The following is a 23,543-nucleotide window of genomic DNA, read 5'->3' on the forward strand; positions in this document are numbered from 1 at the left end:
AGGTAACAAAGAAATATCATTAATCATCACAAAGAATTTGACCTACAATCACACGTGCATGTGTGTGTCTGACTGTGTGGGTGTGTGTGTCTCACTGGTAATCCTGGAATCCCTGGTTCTCCTTTCCTGCCAGGCAGACCTCCTCCTGAAACAGCCGACCCTGGTTCACCCTGAAACACCAGTAGAGAACAAGCTTAGTGAACATCGAATATACATATAACAGATGGGATGACATACTGTCACAGATTCCCCCGGTACTGCTGCTAATTCTGTGCACCAGTTCTGGAGGTCTACATCACCAGAGTCGAGGCGTCACTGAACTGTCTCATTACGCACACCTGATTCCAATTCCCCTGATTACTAATTGTATATGTGTGCCCTCTGTTCACCATTGTCTTGTCAGTTATTGTTCCCATGTCCGTTGGTCTGTGAGTACCTGTGCTTTTGGCTTTTGTGCTGCGTGTATTGTGCACTTGTTATTATGGGTCTCGTCCCGTGTATTGTTGCGCACTTGTTATTACGGGTCTCGCGTAGTGTATTGCAGGTCTCGTCTCGTGTATTTATTAGAGGTTTAACCCTGCTCTTTTGTTTGGGTTACATCCCTGTGTCTTTGTATACGTGTTTGTTTTGGGCTTCATCCCTGTGCCTTTTCATGGCATGTTGTATATTTTGGGTGGAGTATTAAATCCCCCCTATTACGAATTCCTGCACCTGTCTCCAATCCCTTACAACATATAGTTTACTGAGGGAAAAGAGGTGTGCTGTACTCACCCTGTCGCCCCGGTCACCCTTTGTCCCTGATGCTCCTTTAACCCCAGGATCACCCTGCCACAGAGAAAACATCAAAAATCTGACTTCATAATACAACACACATAAGTGCTAGATATATAAACAGATCAAATAGGTATTGCTGAGGGATACTCACAGGATCTCCTCTAATACCTGATAGCCCCTGTGAACCCTGAAAAAGACAAAATAGCAAAATATCTATTAAACAACGTCTAAAGCAGGTTGGACCAACTCCAGCGTCATTGTGGTTAGATTGTCTGCCCTGAGATTGAAAGGTAAGGGGTTCGATCCCTGGTCGAGTCATACCAAAAATTCTGAGTGCTTGGCACTCATAGCCTGTTTTGAGACCCACATTATTTGGCCTTTCCTGATTTGCATGTTATTTTGGCATTAACACGTGTCAAAAATACGTTTTCAAACAATGTAAAATATATATATATCATTGAGATAATAAAGCTGCATACAAACATGGTCTCATTTTTGTTTTCTTGAGTAAGGTAGCTCCAAAATGCAGGTGATTCCGCCTAGCTAAGTGCTTTCTGTGGTGGTGGGGAAAGCCAACAGAAAATACGGAGCGTTGCGCCATGATTGGCTCAATGTTCTGTCACTCAAGGGGAAATTAAGTCACAGTCAAGTCTAAGGGAAGAGCTAGAAAATTCAAGCCCCTTGGGTGCTGCCATAGAGTTACATTAGAAGTGCCCATCCAAGAAGGCTCAAGGTCATTGGCCACAGATAAAATGATGTCAAATCACATATCTACAGTAGCTTTGATTGGACTGATACTTTCAAAATCTTAGCTAGCAGTCATCATCATGAATCAAGTCGACAATCTACTGGCAAATAATTTTTAATCCTTGTCATATGAAGATAAATAATTAAGAGAAATTATAGATACGTATCGGTGCTCGTTGGCCATTGGACATAAACATTACACAACAAGTTGGAAATCGCAAATTCAACAATGTTTGGTTTGGAAGGAATCAGTGGCTAACTGCAAGCATTGCAAAGCAATCATTAGCCTGTTATTCAGTGGAGTGGCTGTGTGGTCTAAGATTAAGGGTCTCTTATCCTAGTTTAAAATGATAAACATTCAACATTGGCCATGCTGTCAATGAAGCATGACTTGTGCCACGCTCAAAACAACGTAACTCGGAACTGCAAAATCTGAATTTAATTTTGCCTACTGTTCTGAATTGGTGGTGCACATGTAGCCTACAACCTGTTTTTGAGAAATGTAATCATCGAATATTGTAAGAGCTTTCATTGTCTGCTTATACGACCCTTTATTTGGGTGTACAGTGAAAACACTGCAAGCATGGCCCATGTTCTGAATTCTGTTGCAGTACATTTCAAAAGTGCTGAACAATTGCTGCCCTATCCCATCTGGACAAAAATAATACCTATGTAAGAATGCTGTTCATTGACTACAGCTCAGCATTCAACACTATAGTACCCTCCAAGCTCATCATTAAGCTGGAGGCTCCCTGTGCAACTGGGTCCTGGACTTTCTGATGGGCCACCCCAAGGTGGTGAAGGTAGGAAACAACATCTCCACCTCACTGACCCTCAACACTGGAGCCCCACAAGAGTGTGTGCTCAGTCATGTCCTGTACTCCCTGTTCACCCACGACTGCGTGGCCATGTATGCTTCCAACTCAATCATCAAGTTTGCAGACAACACAACAGTAGTGGGCTTGATCACCAACAATGACGAGACAGCCTACAGGGAGGAGGAAAGGGCACCAGGAGTATGGTGTCAGGAAAACAACCTCTCACTCAACGTCAACAAAACAAAGGAGATGATCGTGGACTTCAGGAAACAGCAGAGGGAGCAGCCCCCTATCCACAAAGGTCAGCAGTGGAGGTCTCCAAATGTGGAGAAGCAGTGGTGAAATGGTCCACCCACACAGACAGCGTGGTGAAGAAGGTGCAACAGCGCCTCTTCAACATCAGGAAGCTGAAGAAATTTGGCTTGTCACACAAACCCTGATAAACTTTCACAGATGCACAATCGAGAGCATCCTGTCAGGCTTTATCACAGCCTGGTACGGCAACTGCACCGCCATCAACCACACGGCTCTCTAGAGGGTGGTGAAGGCGGAGATGGAAAGTACATGACATCTACAGCACCCGATGTCACAGGAAGGCCAAAAAGATCATCAAGGACAACAACCAACTGAGCCACTGCCTGTTCACACCGCTATCATCCAAAAGGCAAGGTCAGTACAGGTGCATCAAAGCTGGGACCGAGAGACTGAAAAACAGCTTCTACCTATCTAAGGCCATCAGACTGCTAAACAGCAATCACTAACTCAGAGAGGCTGCTTCCCACATTGAGACCCAATCCCTGGACACTTTAATAAATGGATCACTAGTCACTTTAAACAATGTCACTTTAAACAATGCCACTTTAAACAATGCCACTTTAAACAATGCCACTTTAATAATGTCTACATATCTTACATTACTCATATCACATGTATATACTGTATTGAGACCCAATCACTGTACACTTTAATAAATTGATCACTAGTCACTTTAAACAACGCCACTTTAAATAATGCCACTTTAATAATGTTTATATACCTTACATTACTCATATCACATGTATATACTGTATTTTATACCATCTATTGCACCTTGCTTATGCCGCTCGACCATCGCTTATTCATATATTTATATGTACATATTCTCATTCACCCCTTTAGATTTATGTGTAGGTAGGTAGTTGTTGGGGAATTGTTAGATTATTTGTTAGATATTACTGCACTGTTGGAACTAGAAGCACATGCATTTTGCTACACAACATCTGCTAACCATGTGTATGTGTTTGATTTGATTTAAATTTGAATAGTTATATTGACTACGTCTGTCCTAGCTCGCTCATTAATGTCTTAATCAAATTTATGGATGGCCTCTTATCTGCTTGTCGTTCCCTTATGCCATAGTTTGTACATCTCAATTGACAGTAGAAACCACACTTGTTTAAACAAATCAGCCATATCAGCTATGTTTTTTTAAAAGGTAGTAAATGAGGCTGAATTAACTGTTTCACTGCCAGATAGGCTCCGCTGATAGCCAGGTGTAGCAGTGGTAAGGTGTTGGGACTCTGCTGTTGAGACAGCTTTATATAGGCCCTAACAGGTGATAGGCACTGTTTGTCACCGTTATAGTGCAATTCATGTATTGTTTAGTGTTGTTTAGTGTCTTTGCTGGCATGCATCCCACTCTTTATTTTATTTTTTCCCCAACAAGATTTACATGCTAAAATCGCCACTGCTCAGCATTAAGGAGATGGATTGGGGCTTAGGCCCTGCGATAGACTAGTGTCTTGTCCAGGGGATGTGCATCAAGCTGCCTCACCCTACATAAACAGGAGAAAGGCTCCTGCTCCTATGAACCGTTGGCCATTTACTACTTATAAGAACATCAGGATAACAACATGTGTTATTGGGTTTTAGATTAACACACTGGGACTGGCCCTGACTGTGATTGCAGTCCCTGACTACTCACCGGTACTCCTCCAGGGCCCGGGGTCCCTGGTCGCCCTGGCAATCCTGGACCCCCATCCAGACCAGGAAAACCCTGAAGAGGGAACAACAGTAAATACAGCAGAACAGTACAACAGTACTAGTGTTGAGTATACGTGTGTATGTGTATGTACTTACCCTCTCCCCCTTCTCCCCTCTAACACCAACTGAGGGGGCCTCACTCCCGCCAGGCAGGCCCTGTCGCCCTTCAGGCCCTCTGGGGCCGTCCCTGCCAGGCAAACCATCACGACCCTAGAACACACACACACAATTAAATATCTCAGTGAATGATAAGTAGACGCTAATGTTTGAGCTACAAGTAACAGATCAATATTCAGTGGTGAATGACTCACAGGCTCTCCTTTGCGTCCGTCAGTACCGTCTCGTCCTATCTCTCCCTGTAGCAGAGAGTCAGTAACTTTTCAGGACAACTGATACAACTATTGACCATAGAGCTTCCAAGACAACATTACATAGCATGGTATTAAAACAATTCAATTGTTACCTTTTCTCCTCGCTCCCCTCGATCACCCTAGAGAGAGTAAAATGAACAGATAAGAACGAGAGCAGGGCAAAGAGGGAAAGAGGGATGAAAAAGAGAGCACACACAAATTGAAAGGTATGGTGATAGTGTAATGATGGCTACTGTATTTGGATGAATGAGGGACAGTAAAGTAACTCACCCGAGGACACTGTATGGTACACGGCTCTGCCACTGGGCCCTGATAGGAAACAACATACACACTGAGACCCAGAGCACTCCACCATATTGTTGTCACTGAGTCCCTGGCAATGATTCACTGACTGACTGGGAGAGCATACATTGACAGCAATATCATGGGATCTACATGATCTCTATCTCTCTCTCACCTCCCCAACACCTTTTCCTCTCTTAACTCACCCCTCCCTCTGGTATCCTGGCGACGCCACACAGTAGGTCAGCCAGGTCGGCGTGCAGGGTGCCAAGCTGGGTGGTATCACGAGCATATAGGAGGTTCTGGGTGCTGCCATCTGTCACCGCCTGGCGCAGTTCCTCAGAGTCTGCCCGACCTATACCCACCGCCAGCACTGTGACACCTGATAGACACACACACATGGTCATGTAAATGTTGGAATTGTATTTATTTACTGTACAACCTTTTTGTTTTAAAACAGTCAGTGACAAGGGACTGTGGGGATAAAAACTATTGTAGCAGATTCTATTAGTAGAGATGTGCAGGTGCTGTATATCTGCTTGTGTGTTAGTGCTTTCTATACAGTCTGTGTGAGGCTACCTGAGGCTTTGACAACACTGGCTGGGACAGTGATGTTGTCGGATGATTTTTTGTCTGCAATGATCACCACTACGCCAGGAACTCTTGCTCTACGACCAGCTGTCGGGCTGAGAAGGAACTGTCTAGTGAACGTCACCGCCTGGCCTGCAGGGAAAGATACACAGTTACATATCATCGCATACACGTATGCACACACGCACACCAGGTTATCCATTAGCCGGTAATTGGCGGATTTTGGACGATAAAATAAATGAAAAGCCGATAAATAAAATTATAGCGACAGAGGAGCCTTGGCAAAGGCTACTGTTGATTGCGAAGATGGAACGAAGTTAGACCGTATGCCTATAGTGAAAAGCCTACAAGGCAGGGCTCCATTTAGTTGCATTTTGCAACCCGTTGATTTGGCTGTGCGAGTAAAAAACATTATTGGTCGTATCGGTGTGGGCTGCATATTCATTCACCTCAATCAAAACATTCTATTTTTTAGGAGGCTAAAAACATGATTTGAAAGTGTCTTCCTGCATGTACCCGTTTCCTGCTGTTGTGTCGACCAAGCCACTCTCTCTCTTCTTTCCCGGGGGAAGAAAAGTGTTCAGATTGGATCACATTTTAAAATCCAATTACAGCTATCCTGTTGTCACAGACGGAGAGAGGATGTTCTCAGCTTTCTGTAGGTATACTTCAGTGGAGGCTGTTGAGGGGAGGACGACTTATAATAATGTCCGTAACGGAGTAAATGGAATGGCATCACATGGAAACCATGTGTTTGGTACCATTCCACTGATTCCGATCCAGCCATTACCACAAGCCTGTCCTGCCCAACCACCAAGCTCCTGTGGTATACATTTTATTGTTCAACCCCCATTTTGAGCTCAATAGCAACTATTTTACAAACAAGATATTTGATATGGCTTTGAGATACAAAGTGCAAAATGCACATTGGCCATTGCTAGTGCATAGGCCTCATTCGGCGGTATGTTACAACTGCAACATTTTGGGGGAAATTATGTTAATATTGTAGTGGACAAAGATAAGAAGAATGTTGGTGCAGCCAAATGCAGGCAACTGTGCAACTTATTAAGTAGGATGCAATTTTGGAACATTAAAATGTTTTTATTTATAATACCTTTTGTTTTATCATTATTATTATTGTATATCATTATTATTATTGTAGACCTATTTATTCATCTAAACCAGTTCTTTAAACATGCAAAAAATGTTTTGTTTCATTCTGTTGAGACATTTTCGTTGGCTAAATTTATTTAAATGCAGTATTTTTAATTGTGTGCTCCGTACTAGCTGTAAAATCAGTTATAAGTAATCCTGTTGTAAAATAAATATAAGGCATATGATAAGCTCACGGCTGCTCCAACTGACTCCGACAGTTAAGAAGAACGTTTTAGGCATACCAAAGTTACTACTATAATCAAACAATATAACGCTTATCTATATAAAAAAAATAGTTTTATACAAAATGAACGAATAAGGCTCCTTCTGTACACCTATAGTATAGCCTATCTGACAAGTATGAAGAAATTCATGTCGGTATGGCATGCTGTCGCCATATCTGTGGGGCTCTGCCTAGGCTTCTTCTCCTTAATATATATATTTTTAATATTACTATAGTACAGTGGACACCTAAGCCTATAGGCCTATGCATGCAATTCCCTGCTGCATTTAGTGCTCAAATCTGGGACAGCTTTAATCTTGAGGTGAACAGTTATTCTTTACAATCATTTCACTAAATATGTGTGTGCGACCAATTACATTTTATTTGATTTATTGTTTTAGGAAAGACAAAAAAACTATAAAACAATAGGATATAAAGTTGTGTATACGCTACTCATCAGAACACAGGGAATAGTATTTTTGTAATTAGTAAGGCCTATAGGTTAGTAAGGCCTATAAATGTGGCTCATTTAGCCAATATGGGTGGACGGTCTAATGGGTTATGCACCCATGTCCGATAAATTAAATCTTTCCAAATTTTCCTAATGCAAAACCCTGACACACACACACACACGTATGTATAAAACACACACACACACCTATAGCATTCCCTGGGCCGTCTTCAAAAGGCGTGGACAGGATCTCCTGAAGCAGCGTCTCACTGTTGCTATGGCGATTGAGCAGGAACCAGACCTTGGGCCGGGCGCTGTACACTACAATCCCCATCTGGAGGAGGCAGGAACCACAGAATATAACACCACACCACAGAATCACATCACAAAAGTACACCAGAAGCCAATATACAGATGTCTGGGCCTTCACAAAGCGTCTCAGAGTAGGAGCCCTCATCTAGGATCAGGTTCCTAACCGTCTTATTCATTTTGATCTAAAAGGCTAAACTGATCCTAGACCACTCCAGTACCTGTGAGTCCCGGGCTCCGATGCTGGTGAGGGAGCCGGCAGCGCTGGTCAGGAGAGAGAGTAGGGGCTCAACCAGGCTGGTCCGATCCCTGGAAGCTGGAACCAGGAACACCACGTCCAGACGACCACCTACACACACTGAAGACAGAGACACAGAGACAGAGAGAGGAATATTGAGTTGGGCTGGTTCCTCTTAGACTGGCAAAGAAACATTTGGGGAAGAAATGTCACAGTTCAGAAATGTTTAGAAAGTAGTAGTTTAAGGGATTCAGGGGCCGGTATGAGAATTGTCAGTCTTACCAGTACGTTCGTCCAGTGAGGTCTCAGGGCCAACCTCCCTCTGGAAGCTAGGCTGCAGGGTGAAGCGGTACCTCAGTCCCAGACGCAGCCCAGTCACCCTGTAGGAGCTGGATGTCCCAGGCAGAGGGATGGACTGACCCGGACCAGTGTCTGTTTAGAGAACACACACACGGATGCAAGCAAGCAAGCACACACACACAAACCCACACGCACACACAGACAAAGATTAGAGATCAACCTTTCGATGTGTAACTTTGTCAATAAAATACTAAATTGAACCACATTATCCAGTGTCTGTCTCACCCCTTTCCTCTCTCCAGCGCAGGACGTATCCTGTAGCACCTGTTAATGGAACCCAGTCCAACAACACAGAATTCTGGGTAACCTCCATAGCACGCAGACCCCTTATAGGCTGTAAGGGAGCTGAGGGGAGGAGAGAAGCAAGGGATCAGTAATGGAGAGAGATACTGTGACTACAGTGAGTGACTAGTTATAGCCTATAACTAGGGCCAAGAGTTTTTCTTGGTCAGGTCACGTGGTCAGGAAACTCCTGTCCCTAACTATAGTGAATGAAAGGAGATGGTGTTGACAGAGAAGTATACCTGTGGAGGCAGTGATAGTGACAGCTTGACTCTCTCTGTCCCTGAAGATGGCAGCCAGCCTCACAGTGTAGCTCACCCCAGGCCGCAGACCATCCAGGTCAAACGAGGTTGCATCTCTACCTATCAGACGGCTCGATTCAGCCTCACCTACATGGAACCAATAGAGAATATAATGAAACAGTAAAAAAAATATTACATGCAACAACAAAAAATTCACAAAAATACATTTGGATGCACATTTTATGTATGCATATATATCTGTGTATAAATCTGTGTGTGTATCTGTATATTTATCTTTGTGTGTATCTGTGTATGTTTCTTTGTGTGCATCTGAGTGGGTATCTGTGCGTTTACCCAGGGCTGATCTCCAGTAGATGCGGTACCCTGTAACCCCGGCCATCCCTCTCCAGACCAGACGCAGCACCCCTGGGGTAGCCTCCAGCACCCTGACCCCTTCCACCCGGGCTACAGCAGCAGGTTCCCCTGCTACACACACACACACACACACACACACACACACACACACACACACACACACACACACACACACACACACACACACACACACACACACACACACACACACACACACACACACACACACACACACACACACAATGAGAATACTGGGAGAGGAAATACAGTACTAAGCAGTAGCCATCAAAACACCATATACAGTATAATACTACAGGAAAGTTACAGTATTATGGGACATAATGCTAGATAGCAGGGTTGGGTTCAAATCCATTTAAAGTACACTGAAATTCAAATTCAACCATTTGGAATTGGAATTTAGATTACTTTCTGAATTGACATAGTACTACAGGAAAGTTACACCTTCCAATGTTTTCATATCCATTCTAATCAAACAGAGGAACATGTTACCGCACAGTCTCTATTCTTTAAGGCTGTGATGTAGTGGTGACTCACGTGTAGTGACTCTGACAGAGACCGGGGTTCCCTGTCTGTTCTGGACCAGGGCCATGACCTGCACCTCATACTGAGCCCCTGGGTCCAGCTGCTCCAGATCCACCGCTGTCAGGTCACCACCAACCAGCTGGCTCCTCTCCTCCCCACCTACACCAAGACAGAAGGGGCAGTGGTGAGTGGTCTGGCACAAAATGGCTGCCATGTTTCATTAATATTATGTTAAAGCCCTTGGGGGTTTGTGGTATATTTCCAATATACCACAGCTAAGGGCTGTATCCAGGAACTCCATTTTGCATCATGCATAAGAACAGCCTTTAGCCGTGGTATATTGGCCATACCACACCCTCTCATGCCTTATTGCTTAAATAGACCAGAGATGGGAAACTGGAGGGCTGCAGGCGGGCTTTTGTAGTCCCGTGGACCAATTTCGTAGGCCTATGGCCCCCATCACCATCAAAGTTGCCCAACCCTATAACTGACCAATAAGAAAGAGAGTTCCAAACCTCTCTGCCAATAACAGCAAATGTTCAGTTTTCCCCTCCCCACAGACCACTCCCAGGCAGTCCTATCAAAATTCTTGCTTGAGAATTTGGCCATTGCTAAGAAGCTATTTCTGTTCATTTTTAACTATTTTAATTCAAAACAATCACAGTAGGGTACTTAATTGTTAGCCAGAAATTATTTGATATTGAGATAAAAACATCTGCATTGGACCTTTCAGTGTGAAAGGTGTAAATAGAGGTTCATATGTTAAAGATAAGTTATGGATACTATGCTATTGAATCAACTATCAGGGAATATCATTCAGATTTCAAAAATTTTCAAAGCAGAAAAACTGATCAAATCTCTTACCATCAATTCGCTTCCAAGACACACGATAAGCTGTTGCTCCCTGCACGCCCACCCATGTTACCCTGACGACCTCACCGCGGGACTCCTGGACTTGGAGTGAGGTCACTGTTCCCACAACACCCTGGTCTGATGCTGAGGACAGAGAGGTGGAAGAGTTCAGTCACCAATTTACAAGCACTGTTTATATGATAGTGTAACACTCATTTAATTCAATCAATCCTTAAATGAACTAAGTGAGGGCAAAGTAAAGCTGTTATCATATTGTTGACAGCTAACCAGCTAACCAAGGCTATCAAGAAGAGAATGGATAGAGGTTAGTGGTCAATTTGGAAATTGAGCGATTGAGTACCTGTTCTGGTGTTCAGGGAGGCGGGGCGTCCTTCTCGAGAGCCAATCAGTGAGGAGACTGACACCCGGTAGGAGGAATCTTCCTGAAGGCTGTCAATGGTGAAGGAAGTGACATCAGCGGCCACTGTGCGGGAGGACTCCACTCCTGAATAGAGATAGGATCAGGCAGAGAGGAGAATGCTACTGGGGATTGCTACTACTGTACTATTAGACTACAGAAAACACAAGACAATCCCTATAAAATGTGTTATTTGAGCCTTAATGTGCTTTGAGACCTAAGGTAAGGATCCATAAGAATGTAATTTATTCATCAAATGACATCCAAATCATTTATTGTAACCGCGCCTACCATCTTCACTGCGCCAGGTAATCTTGTAGCCAGTTGCCCTGGAAACAGGTGACCATGTGATGCGTATCCTCTGAGAGGTGACATCAACGATTCGCAGGCCGCTAACCGTGCTTGAGCTTGAGCCGGTGTTCCCATTGGTCCTGGCTGAGAGAGTGACCACTTCCCCGATGCGTTGACCAATCACAGCCGCCAAACCCAGGACCACAGCCTCGTCTGGCTGTAACCCCTCCAACGTGTAGGTTGAGGCCTCTGGTCCCAGATCATGGGACTGCTCAGCATCTAGGAGTGAAAAACACTGTTATAGACACAAACACTGGGACTGCTCAGCATCTAAATAGAGGGTGAAAAAGACAGTAACACATACATACATAAATAGGGACTGCTGTTTTAATTATGTTTATCATAACATGTCAAATAATTGTATTTCGGAGGACTAGTTTAGCACAAAATCAATCCAATTAGAAATCATCTGACACTTACTGTTGCTTTGTCTCCACGTGACCCTGTACCCCGTCGCCCCCAAAACACCTGCCCAGGCGATTCGGAGTCGCCGACCATTGATATTTGTCACGCGTAGGTTGGTCACTTTCTCCAATGCTTGTTCTGCAATCATATATCAATAAGAACACTGTAGTTCAGTAGACAACCAAACATTTCCAATGTTCAATATCAAACTTTTATTTCCCATTTTAAAACATTTTTCCATTTCTTGCCAACTAAACACGGCCCAGGTGCCCTGTCCTGTACCTCCACACTAGCCCACAGGCCCTCTTCTGTTCTGTCATCTCTGCCTGGGCTTGCTTCAACTCACCTCTCCTCAGTATCTCTATTCACCACCCATTGACATGGATATTCAGCTGGCAGCCATTCATCACACAGCAGACCATTGTTTACCAGACTGGCAAACACACTGCAGCCCTGAGCCAAGATCTGCACCCATTCAATCTGTTCACATCCTCTCTCAAGACAAGCTGGAGCAAGCAGTAGCATACAATGTGTGTGTCACCTGCTTTGATGTAAACAGTGACCGGGTCCCCCTCGTTGTCTCCCACCACAGCGGTCACGCTGACCCCATAAGACACACCCTCCGTCAGATCCCTAAGGTCAAGGGTCGTCTGGCTTCCAGGGACACTGCGTATTTCCTCTGTTTGCGCTATAAATACACAGTGTTAACACCTATGTGGCCTCTGATCTAAAAATAGTGCACTATATAAGGAGGGAAAAGCGTGTCATTTGAGACATGCCCTTACCTTCAGTATTGACCATGAGGATACGGTACTGTGTTGCCCCGGCAACCCCTGTCCATCCCAGTCGCACAGTGCTGCCCAGGGACTCTACCACTCGCAGGTTGGACACACTCCCCACCTGCTGTTCCACTATACAGGGACGAGGGACAGGAGGGGGTCAGTAAAATAGTAGTGAAACTGGTAAAATAAACAAATAATTTATTGGGGGGGAGGGGTGCGCCTGCCACTATCCCTGACCTGTTGGAGAGGTGGAGACGGGGGTGGCCTCCTCTCGTCCATCATACAGGGTGAACAGGGTGATGACATACTCAGTGCTAGGTTGCAGCCCTGTCAGATCAAAACTAGTGGTGCTCGGGAGAACGACTGACTTTGCACTCTGCCACCTGAGGAATACAGTAAGTCAGTTAGATGTTGACAGTCAGTCAGTGAGGGTACATCAATGTTTGTATGAGTGGATCGGTGTACTGTATGTAATTCATGCTGAGCGGTTTGAAAGTACATTCATATTTTGTATGTGTGTGTGCTTGTGTGCACACTTATGTGGCGCACAAGTGTGTGTGTGCATACACATGTACAGTCCCAGTCAAAAGCTTGGACACCGACTCATTCAAAGTTTTTTTTTTTTTTTACCATTTTCTACATTGTAGAATAATAGTGAAGACATCAAAACTATTAAATAATACATACGGAATCATGTAGTAACCAAAAAAGTGGAAAACAAATCAAAATATATTTTATATTTGAGATTCTTCAAGGTAGCCACCCTTTGCCTTCATGACAGCTTTGCACACTCTTGGCATTCTCTCAACCAGCTTCACCTAGAATGCTTTTCCAACAGTCTTGAAGGAGTTCCTACATATGCTGAGCACTTGTTGGCTGCTTTTCCTTCACTCTGCGGTCTAACTCATCCCAAACCATCTCAATTGGGTTGAGGTCGGGTGACTGTGGAGGCCAGGTTATCTGATGCAACACTCCATCACTCTCCTTCTTGGTCAAATAGCCCTTACACAGCCTGGAGGTGTGTTGGGTCATTGTCCTGTTGAAAAACAAAAGATAGTCCCACTAAATGCAAACCAGATGGGATGGCGTTTCACTGCAGAATGCTGTGGTAGCCATGCTGGTTAAGTGTGCCTTGAATTCTAAATAAATCACTGACAGTGTCACAAGCAAAGACCACCACACCATCACACCTCCTCCTCCATGATTCACGGTCGAAACTACACATGCGGAGATCCTCCATGCACCTACTCTGCGTCTCACAAAGACACCGCGTGATGTTGAGATGTGTCTGTTACTTGAACTCTGAAGCATTTATTTGGGCTGCAATCTGAGGTGCAGTTAGCTCTAATGAACTTATCCTCTGCAGCAGAAGTAACTCTGGGTCTTCCTTTCCTGTGGCGGTCCTCATGAGAGCCAGTTTAATCATAGCGCTTGATCAAATCAAATCAAATTTATTTATATAGCCCTTCGTACATCAGCTGATATCTCAAAGTGCTGTACAGAAACCCAGCCTAAAACCACAAACATCAAGCAATGCAGGTGTAGAAGCACGGTGGCTAGGAAAAACTCCCTATAAAGGCCAAAACCCAGGAAGAAACCTAGAGAGGAACCAGGCTATGTGGGGTGGCCAGTCCTCTTCTGGCTGTGCCGGGTGGAGATTATAACAGAACATGGCCAAGATGTTCAAATGTTCATAAATGACCAGCATGGTCAAATAATAGTAAGGCAGAACAGTTGAAACTGGAGCAGCAGCATGGCCAGGTGGACAAAGGACAGCAAGGAGTCATCATGTCAGGTAGTCCTGGGGCATGGTCCTAGGGCTCAGGTCCTCCGAGAGAGAGAAAGAAAGAAGGAGAGAATTAGAGAACGCACACTTAGATTCACACAGGACACCGAATAGGACAGGAGAAGTACTCCAGATATAACAAACTGACGCTAGCCCCCCGACACAAACTACTGCAGCATAAATACTGGAGGCTGAGACAGGAGGGGTCAGGAGACACTGTGGCCCCATCCGAGGACACCCCCGAACAGGGCCAAACAGGAAGGATATAACCCCACCCACTTTGCCAAAGCACAGCCCCCACACCACTAGAGGGATATCTTCAACCACCAACTTACCATCCTGAGACAAGGCTGAGTATAGCCCACAAAGATCTCCGCCACGGCACAACCCAAGGGGGGGGGGGTGCCAACCCAGACAGGATGACTACAACAGTGAATCAACCCACTCAGGTGACGCACCCCCTGCAGGGACGGTATGAGAGAGCCCCAGTAAGCCAGTGACTCAGCCCCTGTAATAGGGTTAGAGGCAGAGAATCCCAGTGGAAAGAGGGGAACCGGCCAGGCAGAGACAGCAAGGGTGGTTCGTTGCTCCAGAGCCTTTCCGTTCACCTTCCCACTCCTGGGCCAGACTACACTCAATCATATGACCCACTGAAGAGATGAGTCTTCAGTAAAGACTTAAAGGTTGAGACTGAGTTTGCGTCTCTGACATGGGTAGGCAGACCGTTCCATAAAAATGGAGCTCTATAGGAGAAAGCCCTGCCTCCAGCTGTTTGCTTAGAAATTCTAGGGACAATTAGGAGGCCTGCGTCTTGTGACCGTAGCGTACGTGTAGGTATGTACGGCAGGACCAAATCAGAGAGATAGGTAGGAGCAAGCCCATGTAATGCTTTGTAGGTTAGCAGTAAAACCTTGAAATCAGCCCTTGCTTTGACATGAAGCCAGTGTAGAGAGGCTTAGAGAGGCTAGCACTGGAGTAATATGATCAAATTTTTGGGTTCTAGTCAGGATTCTAGCAGCCGTATTTAGCACTAACTGAAGTTTATTTAATGCTTTATCCGGGTAGACGGAAAGTAGAGCATTGCAGTAGTCTAACCTAGAAGTGACAAAAGCATGGATTAATTTTTCTGCATCATTTTTGGACAGAAAGTTTCTGATTTTTGCAATATTACGTAGATGGAAAAAAGCTGTCCTCGAAATGGTCTTGATATGTTCTTCAAAAGAGAGATCAGGGTCCAGAGTAACGCCGAGGTCCTTCACAGTTTTATTTGAGACGACTGTACAACCATTAAGATTAATTGTCAGATTCAACAGAAGATCTCTTTGTTTCTTGGGACCTAGAACAAGCATCTCTGTTTTGTCCGAGTTTAATAGTAGAAAGTTTGCAGCCATACACTTCCTTATGTTTGAAACACATGCTTCTAGCGAGGGCAATTTTGGGGCTTCACCATGTTTCATTGAAATGTACAGCTGTGTGTCATCCGCATAGCAGTGAAAGTTAACATTATGTTTTCGAATAACATCCCCAAGAGGTAAAATGTATAGTGAAAACAATAGTGGTCCTAAAACAGAACCTTGAGGAACACCGAAATGTACAGTTGATTTGTCAGAGGACAAACCATTCACAGAGACAAACTGATATCTTTCCGACAGATAAGATCTAAACCAGGCCAGAACATGTCCGCGTAGACCAATTTGGGTTTCCAATCTCTCCAAAAGAATGTGGTGATCGATGGTATCAAAAGCAGCACTAAGGTCTAGGAGCACGAGGACAGATGCAGAGCCTCGGTCCGACGCCATTAAAATGTAATTTACCACCTTCACAAGTGCTGTCTCAGTGCTATGATGGGGTCTAAAACCAGACTGAAGCATTTCGTATACATTGTTTGTCTTCAGGAAGGTAGTGAGTTGCTGCGCAACAGCCTTTTCTAAAATTTTTGAGAGGAATGGAAGATTCGATATAGGCCGATAGTTTTTTATATTTTCTGGGTCAAGGTTTGGCTTTTTCAAGAGAGGCTTTATTACTCCCACTTTTAGTGAGTTTGGTACACATCCAGTGGATAGAGAGCCGTTTATTATGTTCAACATAGGAGGGCCAAGCACAGGAAGCAGCTCTTTCAGTAGTTTAGTTGGAATAGGGTCCAGTATGCAGCTTGAAGGTTTAGAGGCCATGATTATTTTCATCATTGTGTCAAGAGATATAGTACTAAAACACTTGAGCGTCTCTCTTGATCCTAGGTCCTGGCAGAGTTGTGCAGACTCAGGACAACTGAGGTTTGGAGGAATACGCAGGTTTAAAGAGGAGTCCGTAATTTGCTTTCTAAAAATCATAATCTTTTCCTCAAAGAAGTTCATGAATTTATCACTGCTAAAGTGAAAGTCATCCTCTCTTGGGGAATGCTGCTTTTTAGTTAGCTTTGCAACAGTATCAAAAAGGAATTTCGGATTGTTCTTATTTTCCTCAATTAAATTAGAAAAATAGGATGATCGAGCAGCAGTAAGGGCTCTTCGGTACTGCACGGTACCGTCTTTCCAAGCTAGTCGGAAGACTTCCAGTTTGGTGTGGCGCCATTTCCGTTCCAATTTTCTGGAAGCTTGCTTCAGAGCTCGGGTATTTTCTGTGTACCAGGGAGCTAGTTTCTTATGAGAAATGCTTGATGGTGTTTGCGACTGCACTTAAAGAAACTTTTAAAGTTCACAACACAACCGATTGGCTCAAATGCATTAAGAAGGAAAGAAATTCTACAAATTAACTTTTAACAAGGCACACCTGTTACTTGAAATGCATGCCAGATGACTACCTCATGAAGCTCGTTGAGAGAATGCCAAGAATGTGCAAAGCTGTCATCATGCAAAGGGTGGCTACCCTAAGAATTTCAAATATAAAATATATTTGGATTTGTTTAACCCTTTTTTGTTTTCCACATGATTCCATATGTGTTATTTCATACTTTTGAAGGCTTCACTATTATTCCACAATGTAGAAAAAATTGTAAAAATAAAGAAAAACCCTGGAACGAGTAGGTGTGTCCAAACTTTTGACTGGTACTGTATTGTGAGGATGAGTGTTTGTGTCTGACCTTCCCCTTGCCTCCACTCCAGGCGGTATCCCCTGGCAGACTGGATTAGGTTCCAGGTGAGGCGGATGGAGGAGGGCCCGGTGGTGGCTGCCTTCAGCACCTGCTGCTCCAGACGCTCTGCATGGGGGGAACACACAGACACAACACAACCACTGATACATCATGCTATGTCAGAACCTCTTACAAATCCTTCAGGTAATATTCAGCTCTTTTAGGGGATTTCAATTCATGATGCACTTTCATTGGACTGCCAGTATAGTTGTTTTTAACAAATCTTACACTCTCAAAAATGCTGGGTTAAAAACAACCCAATTTGGGTTCTTTGGTAACCCAGAGCTAGGTAAATATTGCACAGAAAACACGCTGGGTTATTTTGACCCAGCCAATTGGGTTGCTTGAATACCCTAACATGTTGGCTTGTTGGGATTACCCAAACATGGGTTAATTTAATCATCAGTTGGGTATTTCTTACTTTCATGCTGGATTGACCCAACAGCTGGGTCTTTTTTAATATGACATTTACTCTCACAGGTGGCTAAAAATACATTTCCTGCATGTCATGTCACTACTAAAACTATGCCTCCAGTTTTCTGATCTGACCACTGCGTCACATCTCAATAACCCAGCACCAATAACCCAGCACCAATAATCCAGCACCAATAACCCAGCATCAACAACCGAACATTGATCTTTTTTAAGAAAACAACCCAACTAAGTGACCCAACGCATCCATCTCAGCACTTGGGTCAACCAAACAACCCAGCATTTTTTAGAGTGTAGCTAGCTACACAAACATAGTTGTGTTTCCCTTCCCATTTGAGATCTAAGATCCCAGAGAGGAACATTAGGGGGTATTCTGTCCTAAATAGCTACAGCACCCACCTCCCTTATCTCAATCGAGACCAATGATGACTCGGCTTTAACTCAAACACAATCCCCTGCAATATTTTTTGGGCGAACCGACCAAATTCCTATAGAAATGTGTGTTCTAGATCTGTCATATAAGAAGTGTCAGATCTGTTCTATGTGCGCTATTTCTAATGGTTCCCGTTCTTAAGTACATTTTTTGGCATATTTTACTTTCGGTTTGCACTCCAGCTTCAAACAGCTGAAAATACTATATTTTTATTATGGAAAATATATTTTACAGCGGTTTAGAATTTACAATGATTGTCTACACTATATTTGCTTGTTTTGTCACATAAACTGAAGTTAGGCTAACTATTAGAATTTTAGCAACCAGGAAATGGCAGAGCAATTTCTGCACAGTGCACCTTTAAGTAAAGACATCCCTCTAAAATTAGTCATACACAGGGGGTGATTGTATTTGTGTGTGTGTGTGTGTGTGTGTGTGTGTGTGTGTGTGTGTGTGTGTGTGTGTGTGTGTGTGTGTGTGTGTGTGTGTGTGTGTGTGTGTGTGTGTGTGTGTGTGTGTGTGTGCTTGTTCTTCTATCCTCGTGGGGGACTTGAAATCGCCAAATTTCCCATCGTGGGGACATTTCCCACGTCCCCATGAGGACAAAGGCTATTTTAAGCTTAGGGGTTCGGTTTAGGGTTAGGGGTTAAGGTTAGATTAGTTAAGGGGTTAGGGGTTAAGGTTGGTTTAGTTTTAGAGTTAGGGAAAATAAGATTTTGAATGGATATACATTTTAGGTCCCCACGAGGATAGGAATCAAATCAAATCACATTTTATTTGTCACATGCTTCGTAAACAACAGGTGTAGACTAACAGTGAAATTCTTACTTAAGGGCCCTTCCCAACAATGCAGAAAGAAAAAATATAAATAATAGAAAAACAATAATACGAGGAATAAAGAAATTCATAAAACTAAACAGTTGTTGTTCTCTCCATAGACATATACCATATATACAGTGTTCTATATCTATGGCTCTCTAAGGCTCTATTATTCTATTTCTCCTTCTCTTTCTGCCTCTCCACCCCCTATAGTCCCTTACACTAAGGTCTGTTGAATGCAGCAGAAATTATTTTATAAATGCATTCATTCACTGGCTAAAATTAACCACAAGTAGAAGTTACTGGGACAGAGACAGAGGAAAATAGACAGAGGGACAGAAGGAGAGGGAAATGTATGTCTGCAGTGCATACATGCATTTGTGTGTAGCTCTGTACCTATCTTGAACCTGGCGGTAGCAGTAGGTCCCTCTGTGTTGGCTTCGTAGAGGGCGATGACAGTGACAATGTACTCGGTGTCTGGCTGCAGGTTCAACAGGGTGTGAGTCTCAGTGTCGCCAGCCACCTCGACAGACTTCACATCACGTCCTGGGAGAGACACAGGTACAGGGGGAGAGAAGATAGGGGTGAGGGAGAGAAGAGAAGGGCAGGAAAGAGGAGAGCAGAGAGTAGACAGAGGAAAAATGGAAGGGTGAAATGGACAACAACAGTTGTTGTGTACACATTATGTCACCGACTGCTCACTATATAAAGTATTAACAGCATTGCTGATTCTCTCATAAATTCCATTCTGCATTTCTTTTGTGTAAATACAAAAGTCAATACTGATTGGTGCATCTCTCCGCTCCTTACCTGTGAATGGTCCCCAGACCAGTCTGTAGGCCCTGGCTCCACCCACTCCCCTCCACAGCACCCGGACGCTACGCTCTGACACGGTCTCTACTGACAGCTGCTGGGCCGCCTCCAGACGCACTGCAACACACACACACACACACACACACACACACACACACACACACACACACACACACACACACACACACACACACACACACACACACACACACACACACACACACACACACACACACACACACACACACACACACACACACAAACGAAGAATCCGCAAGGCTGTTAATCCTTTATATAGTGAGCAGTCAGTTACATTATGTGTGCACAACAACTGTCCTTGTGTTGTTGTGTTGTGTGCTTAGTGCGTCTGGGCGCTTAGTGCGCCCTCCTGTACTTCTTGTTCACCCATGACTACGTGGCCACGCACGACTCCAACACCATCATCAAGTTTGCCGACAACACAACGGTGGTAGGCCTGATCACCGGCTACGATGAGACAGCCTACAGGGAGGAAGTCAGTGACCTGTGTTGCCAGGACAACAACCTCTTCGTCAATGTCAGTAAGACCAAGGAGCTGATCGTGGACTACAGGAAACGAGGGGGCGAGGACGCCCCCATCCACATCGTCAGAGCGGGTCGAGAGCTTCAAGTTCCTCGTTGTCCAAACCACTAAGGATTTAAAATGGTCCACACACACAAACAGACGTGAAGAAGGCGCGACAGGGCTTCTTCCCCCTCAGGACGTTGAAAAGACTTGGTATGGGCCCTCAAATCCTCAAAAAGCTAAACAGTAGCACAATCGAGAGCATTTTGACTGGCTGCATCACTGCTTGGTATGGTTTATGCACCGCCCTCGGTCACATGGCGCTACAGAGGGCGGTGCGGACAGCCCAGTACATCACTGGGGTTGAGCTCCCTGCCATCCAGGACCTCTATATCAGGTGGTGTGAAAGGATGGTCCGTAAAATTGTTAAAGGCTCCAGCCATCAAAGCCATAAACTGTTCTCTCTGCTTCCGCATAACAAGCAGTACCGGAGTCTGACACCAACAGGCTCCTGAACAGCTTCTATCCCCAAGCCATAAGACTTCTAAATAGCCAACAAAATGGCCGCAGGGACTATATGCATATACACTTTTTATTTGTACTTTTGCACTGACTCTACGCACACTCTACACACACACACACTCACTTAACACACACCCACATTCATACTGACTCTACACACTCATATACAATCATCATATATGGAGCTGCTACTTTGTTTATCAGATAACTCTGATAAACTCTGGTATTATTACAATTGTTTAATTCTACTGATATTGATTATACTGCATTGTTGAGAAAGAGGAAGCAAGAAAGGCATTTCACTGTACTTGTGCACGTGACAATAAAACACACACACACACACACACACACACACACACACACACACACACACACACACACACACACACACACACACACACACACACACACACACACACACACACACACAGTATGCATCCTGAAATAGGGAAAATATGAACAACAGAGAAGAGCTTCAGACTTTTATTGATTAATGCAGGCAACAGTCACCACCAGGCGGCAGTATGATCATCTAACCAATTAAAAGTTGTCTGAGATAAACGTGCAAACCCACTGGGAACACACTTGTTGAATCAACGTTGTCCCACGTCTGAAATTATGTGGAACCAACGTGGAATAGATGTTTAATTGACATCTGTGCCCAGTGGGAAGCTACCTATCTGGCGATGAAAACCTTTCTGATTACTGTTACCTTACCACCTATCGTTCACATAAAGTCACAAATGCATGAGGCCAATCTGTATAGTTTAGGGTTGAATATTTTCAGTGAACTGACTTGCCTAGTTAAATAAAGGTTAAATTGAGCAATAAAAAAAATTATCCTCAGCAATCTACACACAATACCCCATAAAGAGAAAGCGAAAACAGGTTTTTGAAATTGTAATAGATTTATAAAACATTTAAAACAGAAATACCTTATTTACATAATTATTCAGACTCTTTGCTATGAGACTCGAAATTGAGCTCAGGTGCATCCTGTTTCCCTTGATCATCCTTAACATGTTTCTACAACTTGATTGGAGTCCACCTGTGCTAAATTCTATTGGTTGGACATAATTTGGAAAGGCACAAACCTGTCTATATAAGGTCCCACAGTTGACAGTGCATGTCAAAGCAAAAACTAAGCCATTGAAGGAATTGTCCGTAGAGGTTCGAGACAGGATTGTGTCGAGGCACAGATCTGGGGAAGGGTACACAGTGGCCTCCATCATTTTTAAATGGAAGAAGTTTGGAACCACCAAGACTGGCCGCCCGACCAAACTGAGTAATCAGAGGAAAACGGCTTTGGTCAGGGAGGTGACCAAGAACCCGAAGGTCACTCTGACAGAGCTCTAAATTTCATCTGTGGAGATGGGAGAACCTTCCAGAAGGACACCCATCTCTGCAGCACTCTGCAGGCCTTTATGGTAGAGTGGCCAGACGGAAGCCACTCCTCAGTAAAAGGCAGATGACAGCTGCTTGGATTTTGCCAAAAGGCACCTAATGACTCTCAGACCATGAGAAACAAGATTCTCTGGTCTGATGAAGCCAAGATTGAACTCTTCGGCCTAAATTCCAAGCATTGCGTCTGAAGGAAATCTGGCACCATACCTACAATGAAGCATGGTGGTGAAAGCATCATGCTGTGGGGATGTTTTTCAGCGGCAGGGACTGGGAGACTAGTCAGGATCGAGGGAAAGATTAATGGAGCAAAGTACAGAGAGATCCTAGATGAAAACCTGCTCCAGAGTGCTCAGGTCCTCAGACTGGGGCGAAAGTTCACCTTCTAACAGGACAACAAACCTAAGCACACAGCATGAAATCTCCCTCATCCGTACAAAAACAGTTCCACATGATTTCCTCTTAAAGTAATTTTTTTGAGTCATTTCTGAATGATTTAATGTAACATACCTTCCCAAGTTCTCTCATGTCACCCCCCTCGTCTGCACACGCCACTGGCTTCCAGTTGAAACTCGCATCCACTACAAGACCATGGTGCTTACCTACGGAACAGCAAGAGGAACTGCCCTTCCCTACCTTCAGGCTATGCTCAAACCCAACACCCCAGCCCGAACACTCCGTTCTGCCAACTCAGGTCTCTTGGCCCTCCCACCCCAACGCGAGGGCAGCTACCGCTCAGCCTAGTCAAGCTCTTCTCTGTCCTAGGATCCCAATGGTTTAAGCTCTCCTGGCTTCAGGGGGAGAGCCCCATCTTCTGAAAACATCTGAAACCCTACCTCTTCAAACAGTATATTAAATAACCCCCCCCCCCCCATAAAAAGAATAAATAAAAATGACCACCATTGCACTTGACTCTCTGACTCTACTGATAGCTACGTTATTGAGGAAAAATGTACTTACTATAACTGTGATATGTGGTGGTCCCAGCTAGCTATCTTAAGATGAATGCACTAACTGTAAGGTGTTCTGAATAAGAGCGTCTGCTAAAGGACTAAAATGTAAATGTAAAACT

The 23,543-nt window shown here is 44.2% G+C and overlaps 1 protein-coding gene across 1 annotated transcript in view; it reads right to left on the reverse strand.

The window, feature by feature from the left end:
* The window catches only part of LOC118400326 (collagen alpha-1(VII) chain-like), a 102,016-nt gene that overhangs the window by 48,595 nt on the left and 29,878 nt on the right, over positions 1–23,543 (reverse strand). Inside the window, exons 10-36 of the mRNA XM_052474563.1 lie at positions 20,002–20,121; positions 19,588–19,737; positions 17,468–17,573; positions 12,829–12,974; positions 12,595–12,720; positions 12,351–12,497; positions 11,825–11,947; positions 11,345–11,623; positions 10,997–11,140; positions 10,648–10,779; positions 9,796–9,942; positions 9,220–9,351; positions 8,866–9,012; positions 8,567–8,686; positions 8,264–8,413; positions 7,965–8,101; positions 7,642–7,768; positions 5,594–5,737; positions 5,221–5,396; positions 5,003–5,041; positions 4,825–4,851; positions 4,673–4,717; positions 4,458–4,571; positions 4,303–4,374; positions 926–961; positions 772–825; positions 96–170 (exon numbers count right to left, since the gene is read on the reverse strand). Of these exons, the coding sequence (XP_052330523.1) occupies positions 96–170; positions 772–825; positions 926–961; positions 4,303–4,374; positions 4,458–4,571; positions 4,673–4,717; positions 4,825–4,851; positions 5,003–5,041; positions 5,221–5,396; positions 5,594–5,737; positions 7,642–7,768; positions 7,965–8,101; positions 8,264–8,413; positions 8,567–8,686; positions 8,866–9,012; positions 9,220–9,351; positions 9,796–9,942; positions 10,648–10,779; positions 10,997–11,140; positions 11,345–11,623; positions 11,825–11,947; positions 12,351–12,497; positions 12,595–12,720; positions 12,829–12,974; positions 17,468–17,573; positions 19,588–19,737; positions 20,002–20,121 (3,215 nt within the window). The remainder of the gene's footprint in view (positions 1–95; positions 171–771; positions 826–925; positions 962–4,302; positions 4,375–4,457; positions 4,572–4,672; positions 4,718–4,824; positions 4,852–5,002; positions 5,042–5,220; positions 5,397–5,593; positions 5,738–7,641; positions 7,769–7,964; positions 8,102–8,263; positions 8,414–8,566; positions 8,687–8,865; positions 9,013–9,219; positions 9,352–9,795; positions 9,943–10,647; positions 10,780–10,996; positions 11,141–11,344; positions 11,624–11,824; positions 11,948–12,350; positions 12,498–12,594; positions 12,721–12,828; positions 12,975–17,467; positions 17,574–19,587; positions 19,738–20,001; positions 20,122–23,543) is intronic.

The sequence above is a fragment of the Oncorhynchus keta genome, chromosome 21, assembly GCF_023373465.1.
Source record: "Oncorhynchus keta strain PuntledgeMale-10-30-2019 chromosome 21, Oket_V2, whole genome shotgun sequence".
Taxonomy (NCBI): domain Eukaryota; kingdom Metazoa; phylum Chordata; class Actinopteri; order Salmoniformes; family Salmonidae; genus Oncorhynchus; species Oncorhynchus keta.